The 16,203-nt window shown below is 44.7% G+C and overlaps 2 protein-coding genes across 2 annotated transcripts; both read right to left on the bottom strand.

Annotated features, from left to right (window-relative positions):
• Positions 1-2,040: 2,040 nt before the first annotated feature.
• On the bottom strand, positions 2,041-6,302 carry LOC117647712 (zinc finger protein 674-like). The gene is made up of 3 exons (XM_034389609.1): positions 5,919-6,302; positions 4,731-4,889; positions 2,041-3,076 (listed from the first exon to the last, which is right to left on the bottom strand). Exons 1-3 carry the CDS (start codon positions 6,175-6,177, stop codon positions 2,361-2,363), a joined length of 1,134 nt encoding a protein of 377 aa, XP_034245500.1. The 5' UTR covers positions 6,178-6,302; the 3' UTR covers positions 2,041-2,360.
• Positions 6,303-9,045: 2,743 nt separating this feature from the next.
• Positions 9,046-12,300, bottom strand: LOC117647711. Its single transcript, XM_034389608.1, has 5 exons — positions 12,148-12,300; positions 11,943-12,068; positions 11,763-11,867; positions 11,580-11,687; positions 9,046-11,499 (listed from the first exon to the last, which is right to left on the bottom strand). The coding sequence occupies exons 1-5, from the start codon at positions 12,298-12,300 to the stop codon at positions 9,046-9,048; spliced, it is 2,946 nt and encodes a 981-aa protein (XP_034245499.1).
• Between the last annotated feature and the right edge of the window lie 3,903 nt (positions 12,301-16,203).

Raw genomic sequence — 16,203 nt, 5'->3', positions numbered from 1 at the left:
TCACAGAAAAATAAATGTGCATACAATAGTTTTCAGTGCTTAGGATCCCCAGTTCAAATCACAGCAATTATACTATGAAAAGTAGAACTGGACCAGTAAAATACAAGACCTGCATTTGTATTTTCAGGTTACGTGTCAATGCCGCTGACCAACTATTGAATCACTTGGGTTTGGCCAGCGATTCCTGAGACACTTGGAAAATGGTACTCACATCAACAAAAAAAGCTGGATATCACTGCGTCACTCTCTCTTGAAAAAGGGTTGACACAGCAAGGGGTCTCAGTCCATTCTCAAATCAGGAAGACTTGAGCTAGCCTCAGAGCCCTAGCCTGGCCCTGCCGCATCACCCCCCCTCTTCAAAATCTTCCTCAGAACAACACTTGAATAGTTTTGAAATGGCCCGAGAGCACTCAGGCCTTTCGAAAGTACTGTGACACGATAAAACATGACTGACACACACTATCGTTGACCGTGGCGAGACGAAATGCACACAAAAAATAACAATTTGAATGTTTCGTTTGTCTAAGAGGAGTAGCCATGTTTACTGTTTTTGTTGTTTTGCTTTTTTTGATTGCTTATGCGCCCTAACCTGTTGAGTGCGAATAAAACGTGGAGGGCGAATAACATGTTATTCGCACGCATTATGTTATTCGCCCCCCACCTCCCCATGTTATTCGCACGCATTTTGTTATTCGCCCTCCACCTCCACGTTTTTTTCGCACTCAACAGGTTGGGGGGCATAAGCAATCAACAAAAGCAAAACAACAAAAACAGTAAACATGGCTACTCCTCTTAGACAAACGAAACATTCAAATTGTTACTTTTGTGTGCATTTCGTCTCGCCACGGTCAACGATAGTGTGTGTCAGTCATGTTTTATCGTGTCACAGTACTTTCGAAAGGCCTGAGTGCTCTCGGGCCATTTCAAAACTATTCAAGTGTTGTTCTGAGGAAGATTTTGAAGAGGGAGTGGGGGTGATGCGGCAGGGCCAGGCTAGGGCTCTGAGGCTAGCTCAAGTCTTCCTGATTTGAGAATGGACTGAGACCCCTTGCTGTGTCAACCCTTTATCAAGAGAGAGTGACGCAGTGATATCCAGCTTTTTGTGTTGATGTGAGTACCATTTTCCAAGTGTCTCAGGAATCGCTGGCCAAACCGAAGTGATTCAATAGTTGGTCAGCGGCATTGACACGTAACCTGAAAATACAAATGCAGGTCTTGTATTTTACTGGTCCAGTTCTACTTTTCATAGTATAATTGCTGTGATTTGAACTGGGGATCCTAAGCACTGAAAACTATTGTATGCACATTTATTTTTCTGTGAATGGGTATCGCTTTCCAACCCAAATTATTGCATTTCTTTTGCAGCGCCAATTTTTGGCGTTCTGGTCTGTGGTGCTCTGGGGAATGGAACGCCAAATTTTGGCGCTCTCTGTGGAACGCCAAAATTTGGCATGGAATCCGGAAAACCCGGGATGACAACGCCAAATTTTGGCGCTTTGGAAAAGACGCCACTCCAGTGGCGAGGAAACTAGCCACTGGATTTGGAGTGAAAAGTGTGGCGCGTAGCTTCGTGTCAGGTTCAGCACGGACATCAAATCCGAACTTCTTCCTGTCGCAATGAGAAGCCTAAAAGCTTTAACACCTTGATACCATGGTTCAATATGGCAAGTTCAACGTTAGATTAGGTTAGAAACAAGCATATCACATAAATGTGTGGTCACATTGTGGTAATATGTATACGGTAATATAGGGTAATATAAGGTAATATAGAGGTAATATGAGCTCTGCGTACGAGGTAATATGGGAGTTGTCGACCCCTCGATCTTGCTACACAGTGGTCTGGGCCTGAAACAAAAAGTGAGTTAGAAAAAGAGACGCAAAGCACCGCGATGGCGGCAGACACACTCGCCTTCCTTGATCTCCGCTTTGCTGTGAAGAGGCACATTTTACAAGAAAAGATGTGAGCACCCTTAGTGGCTTTCAACAGTTTCATTTATCACACTTATAATAGTTACATGTCAGGAAACAATTTAGTCAATGGAATGGGAAAGGAAATATGTATTCAGTAACAAAGCTTTAGATGGCCACAAGAAACATGACAAATAAAGATAAAACAATGCACTGTCACATGAAAAACCTTTCGCAATAACTAGGCAAGATAAATAGCAAGTAATTGGTCAAGAAACAAATTTTAGAGGCGCGAAAAACCTATCCTTAACTGTTACAAGTGTCCGCGGGCACATTGCGTCGGCCCTCCCACTTGAAGACAGCAAACCGAACAAATCAAATCCTAGCAACACACATAAATAAGCGCGTGGGCATTCAACAACGACACCCAATTGACACTTCTCCGTACACAACTAAGGCTTCTCGCCAGTGTGAAGCCTCCAGTGCAAATCACGATGACCTTTCTGAGTGAACTTCTTCCGACACACGTCACACTCGTACGGCTTCTCTCCAGTGTGAACCCTCGTATGCGCATCAAGAGTTCCCTTGGCAGTAAACTTCTTCTTGCACACGTCGCACTTGTAGGGCTTTTCACCGGTGTGAACTCTCATGTGCACAACAAGATTACTCCTCACAGCGAACTTCTTCTTGCACACGTCGCACTCGTAGGGCTTCTCCCCGGTGTGGATCCTCAGGTGCCAATCAAGACTTTGTTTCGTCAAAAACTTCTTCCCGCACACATCACACTCGAACGGTTTCTCTCCAGTGTGGACCCTCATGTGCCTAACAAGAGTTCCATTCCGAGTAAACTTCTTCCCACACACATCACACTCGTAGGGTTTTACTCCAGTGTGCTTCCTCGCATGAATCTCCAGCTTAGAAGCTGATGGCCAGTCCTTGCCGCACACTTGGCACACGTGTCGCCCCGCCTTGGAGTTGCCTGCTCGGTGCTTCCGCGGGGCCGCCTTGTCCCGAGACTTGTTCCCGGACTCCCCGAGCTTGGAGTCCAGCCTCGCCTTCCTGCTGCGCGTCTGCCGCCAAGCCTGCTCCGCCTGCCCCGCATCGCCGGCCGTGCCGGCCAGGGAGAAGGTGCTGCTGATGCGGAGCTGCGGGGTGGCCGCTGGGGGTCCTGTGAACACGGCAAGGAAGGGGTCACGACACAGTGCAAATTATCTTGAAGATTTTCTAGGGGAGGGGAAAACTGTTTGATATTCTCAAGTAAGAAAGTGATGGGCCTACGCTCCAAATCAGGTGTGCCGTGAAGTTGCCGCCTTATCCAGCTTTTGGTATGCCAGGCGTCCACTTTAAAGTTCCTTCTTTGAAGGTCCGGAAAATTTAGATATTGGCCTCCTTCCATTGACTGCTCCGACAAAGGCGCCTTGGTTGCTTGGTTCTCCATTAAGTGGTCACCATTATCGATGTCCAGGCCAGGTTTTGTGAACCCTTGCATCACACTGTGGCAAAAAGCTACGGAATATTCTGTAAACAGCTTGTGGTAATTCTCCGAAGGCCCCTTATCAATATTCTCCGTAGGCTCTTACAGTATTTTCTGTAGGACCGCACAGTATTCTCCGTAGGACCGCACAGTGATCTCCGTAGGACTATACAGTCTTCGAGGTCCTACGGAGAAGACTGTGCGGATTTACAGAGAATACTGTGCGGTCCTACGGAGAATACTGTAAGAGCCTACGGAGAATATTGATAAGAGGGCTACGGAGAATCCTGGCAAAAAAATTAACAGGATTTTCCGTACTTTTTTGCCACAGTGCAGACTTTAGCAAATAGAACATTGCTGAGTGACTTAGAGCCCTGCACAGACGAATTTGACCTAGTTTCACCATTTGATACAGCTACAAACAAACATACACTGTCAGAAATTTTGTCGTAAATTAGCGACAAAAACTTCGCTAATTTTGATAGCGACAGAAATCGTGCAGAAACTACTTCGTCGTAACTGAACGACTAAAAAATCGTTTCTCTACGACAATGTCGAATTCGCGATTACATATTTTGAAATCTGAAAGCCCCGAAAAGTTGATGAAAAGTTGCAATTTTGCTCGCTTATTTACGATTTGTGTCGTTCATTTACGATTCATTGCACAAATTTACGACAAGATTCGTAAATGTACGACTGAAGTCATAACTGCACAACATATTCCAAAGATAAATTACGACCGTTCGTAAACTTACGATTAAGTTGTAAATTTACGACTTCATTCGTTTCAAAACGGAACGTCTCGCTATCAAAATTAGCGACAAATATGTCGTAAATTTACGACTCAAGTAGTATATTTACGACTTGAGTCGTAATAAAATATGTCGTTTAAAAACGACATAATTGTTTTACAAAATGTCGTAAATTTACGATTATTTTTAACAGTGTAATTGGTTACTTAATTCACTGAAATGCGAGGGGGTTAACACTCCATGAGATCGTGTACAGAGTACTGTACGCTGTATTAGGGGGATATTACACGTGTCTTACGGCATTAAAATGCCAAAATGTGGCACATTTTGCCTCAAAATGATATTACAGTTAGGTGTATTACGCGTTATATACGGTTTTTGTGTACATGGGATTACACGAGTGTTTACCCCCTCGCTGAAATGTGAGATCAAATGAACCAAAAGTGCATGTAGCATATTCCGCTTACTCTCGTACCCGTCCCAAATGGTCAAACTGAGTGAAATTCGCCTGCGTTTAAGATATGGTTTGTCTTGGGGGACGCCCAGATAAGATCCCTTGAAAAAGGAGCATCGTCATTGGCTCCAGACGCACTCACCTTCGCCTGCGAAACCGCCATTCGCGTCCTCTCCATTGTCCTGTCCTTCAAGGTCCTCCGTTTCCTCAGCCTTCACGGAACCTGCAAGCAACACAGCGTTAGTGGAGCCACACGGGCAAGGCACCGGTCCTCGGGCACGACGGCCACAGTTAAGGATCCCTTAACACGCGGGCTGTTGTGTCGGAGGCCAATGTGTTTGGCGGGTGCAGGGCGGAACCACCGTCCGCCAGGGAAACTCGTGCAAGGAGCACGCCACAAGCACCACGGACCTCCACCTGGACCGACCCACCGACCCACCATGCATGACAGGAATGCAAGAAAGTACCAACTACCGCCACCCAGAACCTCGTCAAAATAAAAACTTCCAATCGGACTGAATTAAGCATGCGCAGATTCTCATAAGAAACAGAGGCAGCCATGCCAAACTGCAGCATCCTGCTTCACTGTGGTCTGGGCCTGAAACAAAAAGCGAATTAGAAAAAGTGGCGCAAACCCCCGCGATGGCGGCAGACACGCACTCGCCTTCCTTTACCTCTGTTTTACTATTTAGAGACATATTTTACAAGAATAGATGTGCGCACTCTTACACTAAAAAAAATTGTTGTCATTTTGACAAAAGCGTCGATGATATTTTCATAACTTTCAAATGATCACAATCTCATCACAAATTGACGACATTTTCATCGAAGCTCCGATTCTTAATGCATGGCATGAGAAAAAAGTCATCAATTAGTGTGATGACATCCTTATAAGGCACCAAGTAACGACTCAAGTTTTCACAGTGAACCTTTAACAGTTTCATTTGTCACTCTTAATATAGTTAAATGTATGGAAACAACTTTGTCAATGGAAAAGAAAATGAAATATTTATTCAATAACAAAGCTTTTGATGGCCAGAATAAAAATGACAAATGAAATAAAACAAACAATGCACTGCCACATAAAGAACCTTTCGCAGAGGTTACAACAGTGTAATACAAAACAAGGCAATAACTAGGCAAGGGATAGAGCGGTTGAATAGTAAGGAAACAAATTTTAGAGGCGCAGAAAAACCTAGCCTGACTGTGACAAGTGTGCGCAGGCACATGGCGTCGGCCCTCCCACACGAGGACAGAAAACCGAACACATCAAATCCTTGCAACACACATGAATGAGCGCGTGGGCATTGAACAACGACACCTCATTGACACTTCTCCGTTTCCAATAATGGCTTCTCTCCAGTGTGAAGCCTTTTGTGCAAATCACGACGATCCTTCCGAGAGAACTTAATCCCACACACGTCGCACTCGTAGGGTTTCTCCCCAGAATGAACTCTCATGTGCCTATCAAGATCACCCTTCTGAGTGAACTTTTTCTTGCACACGTCGCACTCGTACGGCTTCTCTCCAGTGTGAACCCTCATGTGCACAACAAGATAACTCTTCACAGCGAACTTCCTCTTGCACATACGTTGCACTTGTAGGGCTTCTCCCCATTGTGGATCCTCATGTGCCTATCAAGAGTTTGTTTCATAGAAAAGTTTTTCCCGCACACATCACACTCGTACGGTTTCTCTCCGGTGTGCTTCCTCGCGTGTCTCTCCAGGTCAGTGGCTGATAGCCAGTCCTTGCCGCACACTTGGCACACGTGTCGCCATGAGAGAAGGGCGCCCTGGAGTCCCAGCTTACTCGCGGCCGGACGCCGCCCGGCCGTGGTTTACACCACTTTGACGCTAAACGGCTCATCGCACCAAATTTTCGAGGGTACCAGCGGATTCGGGAAGGTTTTTTACGTGCCCCCCCGTTTTTCTTTTTTCGATTCGGTGACATGAGGTACTCACGAAATCGGGTTGAAGGGGCATGAAGTGGCGCGGACGAGGCTCCGCAGCGGCTGGCTGCCTGACGGCTGGCCGGCGGGCGGGCGCTGGCTGCCAGCCCTGGCTGCCGGCAGCCACTGCGCATGCGCGGCGCCGCGCTACTTTTCCCTCGCGTCGGGGAAAAAGAGAAAAGTCTCCGGGGGATGCCAGGCCACTGTTAGTGTTTACTTCCAAAATGTGACGACGAACAAAGCGTGTTTCACACTCAAAAATATAATTGGAAGAGGTTAAGTAAGCTTTTAGGTGAGTGGAATGTAATTCATCACCCATCTCGATGCTTGATTGAGTTCTAGAATTGAACTAATTCTTAATATTTTTGTTCAGAATGGATTCGTCTTCACGCGATGAAAACGACAATGACCCATTCAAAGACTTGCCTTTAAATGCAGTCATTAGTTCTACTCCAAGCAAAAAAGCGGCCCCGAAATTTGTCTGCCCTCATTGCTCTAAGAGCTACGTTTCAAATTTCTATTTTTTGAAGCATATAAGGGACATTCACGAGAAACAAGGTAAGCAGTGTGGAGGTTATGTTTCTCTGTGTGCTGATTTAATTCTTCGATAATTATGGAAGAGTTGTGCTTATTGCTCACATTTTGAAAAGATTTTTTACCTTCATTTTTGTGTTTACAGCGCCACCCGCTGATTTAAATGTCAGCTTGGCAGTGCACATAGATACACATGACATTTCAGTGAATCTCATTGCTCAAGACCAATGCAATCAGAGTGGTGTATTCCAAGTGCCCAGAAACCCACCCAAAAAAACAACCAAGAAGAAACCATCAATAAAGCCTCAATTGATTTGCACTTACTGCCTCAAAGCATATGTTTGCAGTCGTTCCTTCAAAAATCATCTTAGAGCTCATTCAATGCAAGGTAAAATTGATCGTGCCTTTCTGTTTGGTGACTTCTTTTGTGACTATGCCCATGGCTTCATTTATCCCTTTTGATTTTTGTATTTTTTTTCAGAGGCCTCTGCTCGTTTTCCTGACGCCCAAAAAATTCTTGATTTTTCTCTGGAAATAGGAAACGCAGCCTCGACTCATGTTGCGAATAGCCCCAGTGAAGGAGAAACTGGACAGATGTTTAAGGAGTTAGTAGGCCATATTGCTGGTATTTCCATGGGACCAGAATGGTCTAAGTTCTGCAACATGATGTGTCAAGAGCTCATCAGTGGGATTGCTACCAAAAAATTCCTTCTTCCATCTGCATTAGCAACAAATCTTATTGACCAAGTTGACAGACTTTTATCAGATTATGAACTTAGTGATAATCTGTTGTGTGTATTGAACCTTCCCAAAGATTTCAATTGTGATACTATTTCTCAGTTTATGTTAGAATTTACCCTTAATTTTATGACTGAAGTTCTGAAGTTCATCTCTAAAACTTTCCGTGAAAATATACCAAGGAGGCCTCGCCAAGCTACCAAAGAACCAGATAAGGAAGAAAGGCAAGTGATCTATTACATTGCAGGATCCATAATGAGGGGCTACCTTAAAATTGCAAGGCGGGCTCAGAAGAGTACTACTTGGCAGAGTGTTGCATATGTGATCAAAACAAAAGTGTTAGTTGATAAATTCACGGGGGATCTCATAGACTCAGAGTGGACAATGGACGTTGACAGAGGAGTATTGTTGTATGTTAATGAGGTAAGCCAAACTTTTTTTGTTCAAGTTACCAAAGTTGTGTATGAAAAAGAAAAAAGTAATGGTTCAATTGACTACATGGAGGTTGTGAGAGCAGTTACTAATTCTTCTATTTGTATGCTATGGGATAACATTATTTCAGACTCATTGCCTGAGCTTGTATCCCTGAATTTAATGAATGATGTTATATTGTGTCTCTGCAAGACTTGTGGACGTGGCTTTGCCAAGAGAAGGCTTAATTCACTTCGTAGCAAGCCAATGGTTTCCTTGACAACTAGACACCTTGTTGCTAGTCGAAAGAATCGCTAGTCAGAATACTTTTAATGCCAGATTTCATCACTTTATGCTCGTTTTGTTTTGTTAAACAAATATTTTTATTTGAATACTCTGAGGCTTGCCCTCGGTTTGTGATTATTTTATTTTTTGACTTTCTTAATTGTTTCACCATTACCTTTAATTGCAACAAGTTTGTAATAATTTTTCAAGTTTGTTAATTTGATATTTATTGAAACATAGATTTTGTTTTAGTGTATCTATGTTGAAAGAGATGTTTAGTTTATAATAAAAATTGGTGTAGCAATCATCACACAGTCTTAAAAAATCTTGTTCCTTTATTTCTCAGTATTGACATTCATTTTTATCTGATGTCTCATTCAAGCACAACAAACACTTAAACTAGAATATACATCACAGACAAGTATTTAACACTAGTTTTTAAAATAAAATACAAATTATTATTTTTAAAAACCAAAGAAAACTTCATGACTGGGAAGCACAAACAAAGGAAGGCAACCAAGCTAATTCAACTAACATTCACTTATGACTCATCAGTCAATTTAGGGACTCTTCTCCATTGTAACTTAGGCATTTTAGCAGTAGTAACTTCAACATGGCTTCCACATTCACCTGAATTACCTCTACGCTTTCTCATACCAAGCTCACCAATTGTATGCAGGGCACGGTTTCTGTTAAGAAATTGCATAACATTGGGATTATTACTTCCACCTTGGCCAGCCCTTACTTTACTGAAATGTTGTTCCAGGGGATCTTGACAAAAAACCCTAGCGTTGATAAAAGATGCCCCTTGGTCTAGCATGAACAAAACTAAAGGCTTAAAAGCCAAGCTAGTAATTCTAATTCCCTCCAGAGTCTGCGCGCTGAGAAGTTTCTTGCTGGCTGGGGTGTCCGCATCAGGATTGAAGGTGCCATCTTCAATTTCACTCTCATCCAAGTCAGCAGGTGCAGCAGCGGTGTTGTCCATGGTGACATTGAGGGTAACATTTGGATTTCTTGCTTCCTCTTCCCATTCGTCCAAATACTTCAGAAAATTATCAACCAACTCAAAGCGGTCCAGATGGTTGTCCTTAGTGTATGGTGCAAGATTGGGATTTCTAGTTTTAGTTCCTTGTGATGAGTGGGCACCATTAAGGCAGTCAAACCAATCATTCACAGCTTCAATGAAGTTTTCAGTTTCAGAAGCTTCAGCCCAGCCCTGACTGCGCATGTCTTGACACACAGTTTTGCTCAGTGGTTGACCAGCTAACTTAACTTTCATGCGAGCGTAACTGTCCGGATAAACGTTCATTGCATTAAGTTTGAAGGACTTTCGAAGACTTTTAACTTTTTTCTCCTCGTACAGTTTTATGATGAAGTCCCAAGTAATTTTCTTCCCATTTTTCATCATTTTTCTTCTGCTTTTCTTGCCGTCCCATCTGGAATTCAAAATGCAATTTCTTATAGTCTTCAAGAGATGTGGAACGTCTGCAATAAAATAAAGCTTCCGTCCTCTTGCCGCTTTGTTCCAGGTATCAAAGGTGAGCCCACTTTTATGAATCGTTGCAGGTTTGTGCTTCTTGATGAATGCTCGATTCACTGATGAGCCGTCACTGACAAAGGCAATCACAGCAATGCCACTGCGCTCTAATGCTCCAATCACTTTCCAAGTCCATACATACATTTGATTTGCAGATAAATCTTTGGTTGTGAAGGAAGCAACCACTTCCTTGACGCCATTGGTAACACCTTTCACCATATAAACTAGTATCTTGGTAGCCACAGTTTCCTCTAATTCTTTGTCAGGGTCATCAATACTTTTTTCTAAATTTTTAACTTCATTGTCAACATCATCAAGGGATGTGTACCCAATCATACGCCCTGTTGACTTTTGAAATACTAAATTTTGTGAGATATGTATTTCATCAGCCATTAACACATGGTATTTTTTATGCTTTTCAGGAAACTTTTGAACTTTTTGTGCAATTGAATGCAGGGCCTCTTTGTCAATGCCCTCTTCAGCAGGCTTCACATGAGAATACTCAAATAAGGTTGAACTTGATGGTAATTTTATCATGCCTGTCTGGCGCATCATTTCATAAGCAGCCGGTGAAGTGAGGTGAATTGATAAGGCAAACCGAATCATTGTTGGATGCCAACGCATCCCACAGGCATTTTTCACTTGAGATGCCTTTATTTGTTGTTGCAAAAATATTGATTGGGCTGGAGTTAGTGTGGCGTTGTTTAAAATTTCTTCCAAATCAGCTGCCAAAGAATGATCAATTAAAACACTTTGTTGCTCTATGAGTTCCTGCATCCTGGCCTGTAGTCTGTAGATTGTTTTCTTGGCATTATTCAATTCAGTTCGTTGTTTTGCAAGCTTCTCAAGTAGCTGTCGTTCAGTCAGATGAATGTTTGCAGTGTTGGCATGGCGTTCCTTCTCAGCTTCTGCTGAAGCTATTCTTCGCAAAGGGAAATATAGTTTAGCACAATTGAAGCACCGCCACTTACGCCCTGAAACTAGTTTAGTACAGGACGAAGAACGAAAAGTTTCCACATATCTACACTCATGGAATGGGTTTCGATCAACTACTCCACCACTGCAAGAAGCCCAAGCAACCTGAAACCTTTCTTCGTCATAACCACTGCACACTTGCATCTTCCACACTGCATTCACTATAGATATTATTCTGTCTGCTGTACTACTGATTGTGTCTTCATCCAGTGGTTTGGGTGGGGTTAGGCCCTTGACAAAGGGCTCAATGTCAACAGGGTCATGATGCACAAACAGTTCAACACTACCATCAGGGGAGACCACTAAACTTCTTTGAATGATGAAGCATTTCTGATTGGAATAATACACGACGTGAAGAGCTTTGCCATCAACAATAGACATCCACCGCTTTGGTAAGAATAGATCCACTTTCTTCTTCAGTTCAAGAAGTAAGTCCAACACATTACTGGCAGGAGCATTGGGAACATCTTGCTGATCAACTTTCTGCAAATAAAAAAAACCACAATAACAAATGATTTATCAACAATTGCCAAGCACATTCACACAAGTTTGTAAATAATTACCTGCGCAGGTGATGATGGAATACTGTTTGAATTGTCAGCGTCCGCTCCACTGTTATCAGGATCCACTGTGAATGTTGCTTGTTGTTTCCCATCAGATTCTTGGTCAGTCTATAAATAAAAATAACATGATAACATGGCAACCATTTTAGCAAAGTATTCACACCAAAGTTTCAAAATATTTACCTGAGGTGACGGTGGAATTTTATCTGTACGATCAGCATCCATACCACTGACATCATAATTTACTGTGAAGGCCACTTTTTGTTTCCCATCAGATTGTTGCTCAGCCTTGAAACAAATATAAAATGATTAAAGGACAACCATTATTACAAAGCAGGATGACAAAAGGTTCTAAGTATCTACCTCTATAGGTGTCAATGGAGCCGAAAAAGTCCCCTTCAAGTCAGAACTTAAATCAATGTGAGGGTGACCAGATTCTATTGAGTTACTGCATGAGGAGGATGAGCAAGACGAGGATGTTTTCTCAGCCTTCAAAAAATAATAAAGAAATGTTAACATTCGTAAACTGCCAACAGAAAATTTTTTTTAAAGTAAAAATTAACCTCACCTCATCAACGCCACTAGTGTCACTGGACTTGATTGAAGTTCGTCTAGCTCCCTTTTTATGCTTAAGGCGCCTTCGCCGGGACGTAGGCTTGGGCCTAGCCCTTCGAGAAGCTGGTTTGGCGATTTCGTTTCGCTCTGCATCATTAATGAACATTGTCGCTAATGGCCTAATAATTCGCGCCCATTGCTGATACACTCATAGCCTGTTGCCGCCTGAGGGGGAGACTTTTCTCTTTTTCCCCGACGCGAGGGAAAAGTAGCGCGGCGCCGCGCATGCGCAGTGGCTGCCGGCAGCCAGGGCTGGCAGCCAGCGCCCGCCCGCCGGCCAGCCGTCAGGCAGCCAGCCGCTGCGGAGCCTCGTCCGCGCCACTTCATGCCCCTTCAACCCGATTTCGTGAGTACCTCATGTCACCGAATCGAAAAAAGAAAAACGGGGGGGCACGTAAAAAACCTTCCCGAATCCGCTGGTACCCTCGAAAATTTGGTGCGATGAGCCGTTTAGCGTCAAAGTGGTGTAAACCACGGCCGGGCGGCGTCCGGCCGCGAGTAAGCTGGGACTCCAGGGCGCCCTTCTCTCATGGTGTCGCCCCGCCTTGGAGTTGCCTGCTCGGTGCTTCCGCGGGGCCGCCTTGTCCCGAGACTTGTTCCCGGACTCCCCGAGCTTGGAGTCCAGCCTCGCCTTCCTGCTGCGCGTCTGCCGCCAAGCCTGCTCCGCCTGCCCCGCATCGCCGGCCGGGCCGGCCAGGGAGAAGGTGCTGCTGATGCGGAGCTGCGGGGTGGCCGCTGGGGGTCCTGTGAACACGGCAAATTACTGTGATGGGTACACAGTCATTCAAACTGCAATAAGCACTGTCAGTATTTTGGTATCAAAACAATTTTCCCAATATTTGGCAATAATCTGCAACAACAAGCTAGGGCCGGCCCCCTGTCGAACCGAGTTGCCGGCGCAGCGAAGCGGAGCTTGGCCTGCCGGCGGCCTTTCCTCGGGCCTTCGGCCCTCGCATCAGATCCAACTTGGCCAGTCGAAGGCCCGGGCCTTCGGCCCGCTCGCATTACACACCCCGTGAGCGGGTAAAGCAAAGTTATCGATGTACCATCGCGACTTAGGCCCGCCCTTCTATTCACAATATGCAACCTTACACTTTTTACTCCAACTGTCCTAAGAATATGCCCATTTCATTTGTCTCTTAGCCGTCATTCCGAAAATACCCATATTTGCCATGCTACTGCAACTCCTTCAATAGAGGCCCAGAAGGAGCGCAAAACGAGTCCGTCGCACTTTTTCCCATAACTCATGAAGGCGGGCTCCTGGACCCCCCTTCCGACCCCTCGTTGAAGAGGTCTTGCCAAGACCTATCGAAAACTTAAGTAAAAATTTTCAGTCGGTCGACTCCCTCTTTTCAAGATCCTGATGTGACTAATAGACGAAGTCGGGCTCCTGGACCCCCTTTCCGACCCCTCGTTGAAAAGGTCTTGCTGAGACCAATCGAAATCTGCAATAAATTTTTTTTAGTCGGTCGACCCTCTTTTTTGAAGATCCTGATCTGGCCAACTTGTAAAAGCGGCCGATGGGGTCGGGACCAGGTCCATTCATCTTGTCTCGTCGCCCCGATTCTAAAAATACCCCTATGTGCCCTGCTAGCACCAATAATGGCGGAAATCCCCCTCCCGCTCATGTAAACCATGATGCACCTGCAGCAGCCCTTGTGCGACCCGGACGGGATTTGCACCACCGGATTATTTGTTTGGACCGTGAAAGCGGGTAATATGGACCACCAGTGGGTAATGTGGACCACCCCTTAAACTCTTCTATGTGATCGGTGATGCCGCCTACCTGTGGCATGGAAAACCGTTTCGGCTGCTAGCATCCGAACTTGAAAGTTACTTGGCTCGAATCGATCATTTAAAAGAATTTCAGGGGTGGTCCACATTACCCACTGGTGGTCCATTTTACCCGCATTTACGGTACTCCTGAAGTACCCTTCAAATCTGGTTACTCTAGCTCAACTCCTTCCTTGTACACAGACGCCAACAACAACGACAACGACAACAACGACAACAACACACAGACACAAAGGCAAATGCATAGGCTCCCCCCCTATTTTTTGAATAAAAGGGCGGGCCAAAAACGGAACAAGAAGCGAATAAAGTATGGCAAAACTCTCTTTCAAAGAACGTGACATAACGTTCAAACAAATGAAACAAAATGCCAATTTCGTTTGAGCATTGTGTCACAATCGTTTCAATGTGAATCAGGCATATGTTTCATTGATACGAACGTGATGTCATGTTCCTAGAATGAGAGTGAAAAGGGTGTTACATCGCACACATTAATTGCAAAATTATGGAATAACAGAATTATTGCACTTGAGGGTGCGATTAGGTGCGAAAGGATGTGCGAATCGAAAATACGTTTTTATTGCAAAAGTTTGCTGTCGAAGTCTCGCATGTTCCACTGCAATTATACAACAAAAGCAAAACAAAGGCTGAGAAAAAAGTTAAAACGGCGATAGTACAAAATGCAACGAGAATTTCCTGAACCGGACTGCAGAACGTTTGTTGGCTCTATCTGTAAGCAATTAAAAATATTTCGATCAGACTCGACAAAGGCGTTTGCTGACGTCAGAATTCGACAAACGGCAACAAATTTTACTGAGTCATGCTGATCCAAGAACGCGTGTTTTTACGACGAACATCATTAGGTCCTTAAACAAGTCTGTTGCGTTTCATGCTCCTTTCGGAGGTGGCCGGTCACAGTCACGTCCCTTCTCAAAGAGAAAACGATCGAAAGATGTGAAAGGACCATGGAAATGGGAACCGAAAATACGAGCCTAAAACAGAAGAGCGGCTTCAAGAACGCTTGCGCACATAAACACTGTCTGCCTGACTTCACTGTTATTCCACTTGTGACACAGACCGCGCATTCAGCGCAATGATAATTTCATGGCACTTTTTGGTGAAGACCATTGCAAGAAGGTGTAATGGGCTGCTGAATCGAAGAGTTTTTCAATGATCATTGCAAAAATCTGCAATTATCGCAGATTTTGAGTTGTCATCTTCTCAGTTGTTTTCAATTATTTCGATTTTCATTGCAGCAATGGGCGAGAATCATTGCAAAATTAAGCGATATGAAAGTCATTGCATCTTAAGAGCAATGATTCGTGGGAATTATACTTTCGATATCACACGTTTTTCTGTTCAAAGAATCGCAACTTGGATAATAGTGCCACTCCGCTCACAGTACGGCCCGCACGGTAAAAACGGTTCCTGGTTTTGCCAAGAACTCCCTGGAAATCGCCCATGTCTCTACCATAGGCTTCCAGAGAAAACCAGGTACCGTCCTTACCGTGCGCCTCGTTGCCACATTGGCTCCAGACTCACCTTCGGCGTGGCAGCTTCCGTCCGCGTCCTCTTCGCAGTGCTGTCCTTCTGGGCCCTCCAACTTCTCTGCCTTCGCGGAACCTGCAAGCAACACAGCGTTAGTGGAGCCAAACGGGCAAGGCACCGGTCCTCGGGCACGACGGCCACAGTTAAGGATCCCTTAACACGCGGGCTGTTGTGTCGGAGGCCAATGTGGTTGGCGGGTGCAGGGCGGAACCACCGTCCGCCAGGGAACCTCGTGCAAGGAGCACGCCAAAGCACCACGGACCAGCACCTGGACCGACCCACCGACCCGCCATGCATGACAGGAATGCAAGAAAGTACCAACTACCGCCACCCACAACCTCGTCAAAATAAAAGCTTCCAATCGGATTGAATGAAGCAAGAAAAGATTTTCAGAAGAATCAGAGGCAGCCATGCAAAACTGAAGCATCCTGCTTCACAGTGGTCTGGGCCTGAAACAAAAGGTGAATTAGAAAAGGGACGAAAAGAACCGCGATGGCAGCAGACACGCACTCCCCTTCCTTGACCTCTGCTTTGCCGTGAAGAGACACGTTTTAAATAAGAATAGAAGTGCGTACCCTTCGTTGCTTTCAACAGTTTCATTTGTCGCTCTTCAAGAGGTTACATGTTCGGAAACAATTTTGTCAAAGGAAAGGGAAAGGAAGTATTTATT

The sequence above is a fragment of the Thrips palmi genome, unplaced genomic scaffold (genome assembly GCF_012932325.1).
Source record: "Thrips palmi isolate BJ-2018 unplaced genomic scaffold, TpBJ-2018v1 HiC_scaffold_2, whole genome shotgun sequence".
In the NCBI taxonomy this organism is placed as follows: Eukaryota; Metazoa; Arthropoda; class Insecta; order Thysanoptera; family Thripidae; genus Thrips; species Thrips palmi.
Note: the sequence above shows the minus strand (reverse complement) of the source record. Positions and strands in the feature narration are given on the sequence as shown.

What these genes read in the sequence shown, in the direction of transcription:
- LOC117647712 (XM_034389609.1), bottom strand. Translation starts at nt 6,177, where the DNA reads ATGTGCAAGAGGAAGTTCGCTGTGAAGAGTTATCTTGTTGTGCACATG. An exon ending in ATTATTGGAAACGGAGAAGT is followed by an intron (nt 4,890 to 5,918) that starts GTCAATGAGGTG and finishes CCGCGTGTTAAG; the next exon opens with GGATCCTTAACTGTGGCCGT. An exon ending in TGGCGGTTTCGCAGGCGAAG is followed by an intron (nt 3,077 to 4,730) that starts GTGAGTGCGTCT and finishes CCGTGTTCACAG; the next exon opens with GACCCCCAGCGGCCACCCCG.
- LOC117647711 (XM_034389608.1), bottom strand. Translation starts at nt 12,300, where the DNA reads ATGTTCATTAATGATGCAGAGCGAAACGAAATCGCCAAACCAGCTTCT. An exon ending in ACACTAGTGGCGTTGATGAG is followed by an intron (nt 12,069 to 12,147) that starts GTGAGGTTAATT and finishes TATTTTTTGAAG; the next exon opens with GCTGAGAAAACATCCTCGTC. An exon ending in CTCCATTGACACCTATAGAG is followed by an intron (nt 11,868 to 11,942) that starts GTAGATACTTAG and finishes ATTTGTTTCAAG; the next exon opens with GCTGAGCAACAATCTGATGG.